The sequence below is a fragment of the Suncus etruscus genome, chromosome 2 (genome assembly GCF_024139225.1).
Source record: "Suncus etruscus isolate mSunEtr1 chromosome 2, mSunEtr1.pri.cur, whole genome shotgun sequence".
Lineage (NCBI taxonomy): Eukaryota > Metazoa > Chordata > Mammalia > Eulipotyphla > Soricidae > Suncus > Suncus etruscus.
Window position 1 is genome coordinate 68,372,442 of NC_064849.1, and position 6,000 is coordinate 68,378,441.

Below are 6,000 nucleotides of genomic sequence, written 5' to 3' on the forward strand. Positions count from 1 at the left end.
CTTCCTTCCTTCCTTCCTTCCTTCCTTCCTTCTTTCTTTCTTTCTTTCTTTCTTTCTTTCTTTCTTTCTTTCTTTCTTTCTTTCTTTCTTTCTTTCTTTCTTTCTTTCTTTCTTTCTTTCTTTCTTCTTTTCTCTCTCTCTTTCTTCCTTCCCTTCCTTCCTTCCTTCCTTCCTTCCTTCCTTCCTTCCTTCCTTCCTTCCTTCCTTCCTTCCTTCCTTCCTTCCTTCCTTCCTTCCTTCCTTCCTTCCTCCCTCCCTCCCTCCCTCCCTCCCTCCTCCCTCCCTCCCTCCCTTACTTCTCCCTCCCTTACTTCTCCCTCCCTCCCTCCCTCCCTCCCTCCCTCCCTCCCTCCCTCCCTCCCTCCTTCCTTCCTTCCTTCCTTCCTTCCTTCCTTCCTTCCTTCCTTCCTTCCTTCCTTCCTTCCTTCCTTCCTTCCTTTTCTTTTTTTTGCTTTCCAAGATTTTAGTGTGTGTGTTGGACAAAGGGACAAGACAGTAGGGTCCCTGGTGGCATTGCCACCCTTGTTCCGCTCAGCCCCCAAAGGAGCCATGCTGGCAGTGGTGGTCGGGGCCACCAGCCAGACGAAATCAGCCGGAAAGTGCTGACTCCGAGGCTTTGTGTCATTTTGCCCTTCTCGATGGGCTTCCCGATGTCCTTCCCCGGAGCTTGAGGCCGATAGCCCTCTCGATCTTGCCGAGAACCTGGTTATTGGGAATGGCCCGTCCACTCTCATAGTCAGCGATCACCTGTGGCTTCTCGTTGATTTTCGTGGCCAGGTCCTTCTGCTCTGCCGGCCCTGCTGGATGATTTTGCCCACCTCCAGGGTCACCCGGTCATGGTGCAGCTCCTCCGTCTCGAGGTCTAGCTTGGCCGTATTCTTGGTGATGGAGTGCTGCTTGTTCTGGCCTGCTGTCCATTTCTTAGATGTCTCCACATCTTCTCCTCATCTCTGGGCTGCTAAGATGGCCTGCTTGGACTTGGCCTGCGCGGCCGTGGGGCCCTTTTTGCGCAGCACCGTCACCGTGTCCCAGTCGCTCTCGGCCATGGCGGGGCGGGGCCGTCCGGCGGCTCCGCGGCTGCTACTGGGTACCAGGCCTTGGCTTTTCTTTTTAATGGTGCTAGGAATTGGACCCATGGCCCTATACACATAAAGTATGTGTTTTAGCACCAAGGCAATTCCTTGACATTCTCAGTTTACTCTTACAGGTAAAACAAAGTATTAATTCCACTTCAAAAGAGGAAGCAGAAGCTCAAAATTTTATCAAATACCAATCCCAGAGTAACTGTGTGTGCAGAGGTGAGTGGTGGTGGGTAGCAAATAAAGAGGAAGATTATGAGGCATGCCACCTCTTTCTTCTCAGGGATGTTGTAGTCTTGAGCAAATAGAGAAACTGGGTGGCCAGTTTTGAAGCATTGATCAGAGGGGCAGGCTTTTTCAAAACAAAGCTGATTCAATCTGGCTACCCACCACTTGTGTGGGATGATGCCTCTTTGGGCTTGACTGTGGATTGTCCTGAAAGGTGCAGGTGAGCCTCCTGGCTGTGGGGGGTTCCTTGTCTGGCCAGGCTACACTTTTTTTGGGAGGCCTTCCCAGCAAAGCCTTCTGAAGCAGGGCCTCTGGCTGGGTCTTCCTATGAGTTAGCTTAGTAGGGGTGAGTGTGGGTGAATGAGGAAGATGGCATTCTAGAAAGACAGCATAGCATGAGCAAAGTCTGAATATGGGGAGGGGTACAGAGAGAAAAGCAGGCAGGGATGGTGACTGGTGACATGGCAGGGCCAGGTCATGGAAAGCCTTAGGTCCTGTGAAGGGCACAACCTAACTAGAGGTAGAGAGGGTGTGCTGTTCCAGAGGGAGAACGTGACTAAAGAAAAGACAAGAATGAAAGAGATGAATATTAGGACATGCTTCTGGTGGAACTGTAAGGGTTACATGGCCAGTGCACCCTGTCTCATCCTGACTAGTACCTGGTGACAGGTGCTGTAAGTAAAGCTCTTCATTGTCATTGTCAGCAGCCCTACTTCTGTTGTGTGTGTGTGTGTGTGTGTGTGTGTGGTTTTTGGGTCACACCCGGCAGTACTCAGGGGTTACTCCTTGCTTCATGCTCAGAAATTGCTCCTGGCAGGCACGGGGGACCATATGGGATGCTGGGATTTGAACCGATGTCCTTCTGTATGAAAGGCAAACGCCTTACCTCCATGCTATCTCTCCAGCCCCAGCAGCCCTACTTCTGCCACAAGGTGTACATTGTCATCAACATGAACAGCAGAGGACATAGATGCTCAGAGTGATGGTGTGGAACTTGTAAGTAGCAGAGACAAGGTTTTCATTTGGGTGTGCTTTGCTCAGAGATAGTGTACTACCCATTAAGCAGTAGCAATGCCTTTAAATACTTGGAATGAGAGAAGGGCTGAAGCCTAGGATCACACTCCTCTTCATGCATTAGCAAACTGAAAACACTTGGATAGACCACACAGCAGGAGAACTGGTTTTGGACTGGTTAGTTCAGTCAGAAAGAGCAAATAGGGGTTTGAGAGATAGTACAGTGCCTGCAGTCCATCCATGCTTGATTATTAGCACCCCAGTATTGTAAAGGGTAAGTATAAACTGACACCCATCTATTAATCCAAAACAAAGGTGCTTACCTATCTTCCTCTTTCCTTTAAATCTCTCCTTTAATATGTAAAAGCCCACCTGGATAGGTACTTTGACCTTCCCTTTTCTGGTGAATTGGGAAGGGTTAATAAAGAAGGAGCAGTTTGGCTTGGTGCTCCCAGAGATACCATGAGGCACAGACTGACTCCATGACTCTCTCCTGACTGGCTTGGTTTATTAATTCTTTACTGCTACCCTGTTTCTTCAAACCAGTCCTCTTGAGGTGGAAATATGCTTCTGCAGTATTTTCACAACCTGGGGAATTATTTTACAGTAAGTCCTGAGCACTGAGTAGATTGTGCCCTCCTTCCAGCACCCCCAAAAGGCAAAAAAGGGCAAATGTAGGCAGCTGTAAATTAAAATTCCAATAGGACTCTGCTCCTTCTTCTCTTAAATGACACAATGGCCACTGGGGTTCTGGATGTGACCTCCCACTCTCTAGGGTGGAAGGATCTCAGAGAGAAGCCCACATCTTTACAACACACTGCAGGGAAACAGGCTGTGGGAATAGTGGTTGGCAGGCTCTAGGGAGCTGGCTCTAGGAGTCTGGTGAAGGTTCCTGAGTGGGGTGAAAGAAAGTTATGGGCAAAGTCTTTGATGTTCACACCAGTTCCACAGACTCTTTTTTTTGAAAGATATGTAAACTAAGCCATGAAAAATCATGGGTATACTGGTCATGCAGCTGAAAGTTGGCAATCTTGGGAGGAGAAAGTAGGCCAAGCCCTGGCCCTGCCAAAGCCATACCTACTGCATCCATCACCCATAATCACTTCTTTGCCTATGGAACTGCCTTATCACTTTTTTACAATTCTCTATGGAGACAGCAAGATGTCCAAACTTCATGCACTCTGGTATTTGGGCTGATATACCAGGGCTTTTTCAGCACCTTTTCCCTGCAACCTCATTCTTCTGGGAGACCTGACAGCTGAGAACACACCCCACAAAAGCTGCAGTATCAGTAATTATGCTTAGAATTACTGGACAACTTCATTTGTTTGATGCTGCCATCCCTATAGAAACACAGTAATTTAGATGCCAAATGTGTAGCTGAGATCACTTAAAGTTCCAGAAGCAAATAAAGTAACAGAATGGACAGCTAACAAGAGCTTGCTAAGCCTTCTGCCATTGTCTTAAAAACTTCACTGGAGATACAATCATTTTCACAGATTTACTTGCCACTGTACATCTTTTTTTTATTTAAATTTATTTTTCTTTTTTCTCTTCCTTTTCCTTTTTCCTTTAAAAATAACTTGGCTCTTACTTATATGGAAACAAAAATATTTCCTAATGATCTCATTAAAGATAAAATAATTTCACAAATTGCCTTGTCATTGTATTTACATTTTTTCTTCTCTTTCTTTTTCTATTTTCATTCTACTTTTTTTTTTTTTTTTTTTTTTTTTTGGTTTTTGGGTCACACCCAGCAGCTCTCAGGGCTTACTCCTGGCTCCACGCTCAGAAATTGCTCCTGGCAGGCTCAGGGGACCATATGGGATGCCAGGATTCGAACCAATGACCTTCTGCATGAAAGGCAAATGCCTTACCTCCATGCTATCTCTCCGGCCCCTTCATTCTACTTTTTAAAAAATAACTTTCTTCTGACTTATTTGGAAACCAATGTATTATGGTCAACTATGTCAACTTATGTGATGAATTTTCTTTAAATGAAGTAAATAAAAAAGACTTGATCCTTCTCCCAACATGACAAATTACAGCCAGCCTGGTGTGGGTGGGATTCAGTACTTTAGTCTCATTACATCAAGTTAGACTATGATTCTAGCAAACCTGTGTGAAGCTCCATTGTTGGCCTGCAGAGGTTTCAAGGGTCACTGGTGCTGAGAGAGTTTGAGATTTCAGTGCATATAATGGGGAATGCAGTTGGGACTATGGAGGCCATCAGTTGGGTGGCTTTACCCTTGCTGATGTGGTCGCCTGAACTCCTGGGAGTGGGATGAGCAGAGTCTCTCTGTTCTCTGAGGGTGAGACAGCAGCAGCACTCTGTTCCTCAGAAACATGATAGTGCTTTCCTTCCCACTTTCCAAGGCACCAGGGCCCGTGGAGCAGAGACAACATCAAAGAAAGTCTGAGAATGAAAGGACTTTTGGCAAGGTTGGAACAAAATGTCCTGGTGACATCATAAAGGAGACCAGAGAGCCCTGTCTCTCTTCCCACACAACTTGCTCCCAGACTAGTTGTGTTCAGAATCTTTCTAACCTCTTCTGCCTTCGGGCTTTCCATGACCTCAGGTAAGAAAAACCCTGGTCCTTCCTCTGAAGTGGGTCAAAGAATTCTAGTTCAATGGATTCATTCTAACCCTTTCATATATTTGCAAGAAGCCTGGATCAGCACCAGGGATAATTGGGAAGTTTCTTACCCAAAGACCACTTGGAGCTTTTATTATGTGCATGCTACAGCTCATGGACTGAATTAAAACAAGACCCTGGGGGTGGGTAAAGGGAAAATAGGGAAATGGTTGGAGGTGTTGGACCAGCTAGACTCTAGCAGGGGTCCTCAAACTTTTTAAACAGGGGGCCAGTTCACTGTCCCTCAGACCATTGGAGGGTCTAACTATAGTGAAAACAAAACTTATGAACTAATTCTTATGCACACTGCATATATCTTATTTTGCAATGAAGAAACAAAACAGATACAAATACAATATGTGGCCTGCGAGCCATAGTTTGAGGACCACTGCGTCTGGAGGATGGTGGGCAAATGTCTCTCTCTGAGTATGAGCACTTGGACGAATAATCTGTGAGGCACAATTTAGTGTTTAAAGCATACAAGAAAGCTGGGAGACATTGAAGGCTTCAAAAAGTGGTGGCCACCTACTATGGGCCCAGTTCTGGCTCCAACCAAGCACTTGAATTCCCCAGTGGGAGAAATGCGACCCACCATGGCCTGGTTCCTGTTCTTCCAGTTGGTTTTGAGGCCAACTCTTCTCATGGGCATCAAGACGAAGGAGACCATCAAGAACTTCCATAACTTAAACATAGACTATCCCAGGGTTAAATTCCCCAAGAGTTTCCTTGGCTACTGTAATGATCTGATGACCCATGTAAGGGGTGCAAGGCAGTCCCCAGCTTGCCCAAAAATCCATTATGTGCTTCATACTCCCTGGGAAGTGTTTCGGGCCTTCTGCAAGCACAGTGAAAACTTTTGTGAGAATAACAACTAATATTATACACTCACTATAGACACTGTACCCCTCACTATCTGCTCCCTGAGCATCACTCAGCCACCCACCAGCTGCCGGTACAATACTACCATAACCAACCAAAAGCTCTACCTGTTCTGTTTGCAAAAGAAAGATGCAGAACTAGTGGGCATCATTGGTATCTATTAG

General features: G+C 46.2%; 1 protein-coding gene and 1 pseudogene across 1 annotated transcript; one reads left to right on the forward strand and one right to left on the reverse strand.

The window, feature by feature from the left end:
• Positions 1–437: 437 nt before the first annotated feature.
• On the reverse strand, positions 438–1,074 carry LOC126001419 (endothelial differentiation-related factor 1-like; annotated as a pseudogene).
• A 4,476-nt stretch (positions 1,075–5,550) lies between these two features.
• RNASE13 (ribonuclease A family member 13 (inactive)) lies at positions 5,551–6,000 on the forward strand. The gene is given in 1 exon segment (XM_049768986.1): positions 5,551–6,000. A coding segment is annotated over 1 exon segment (450 nt).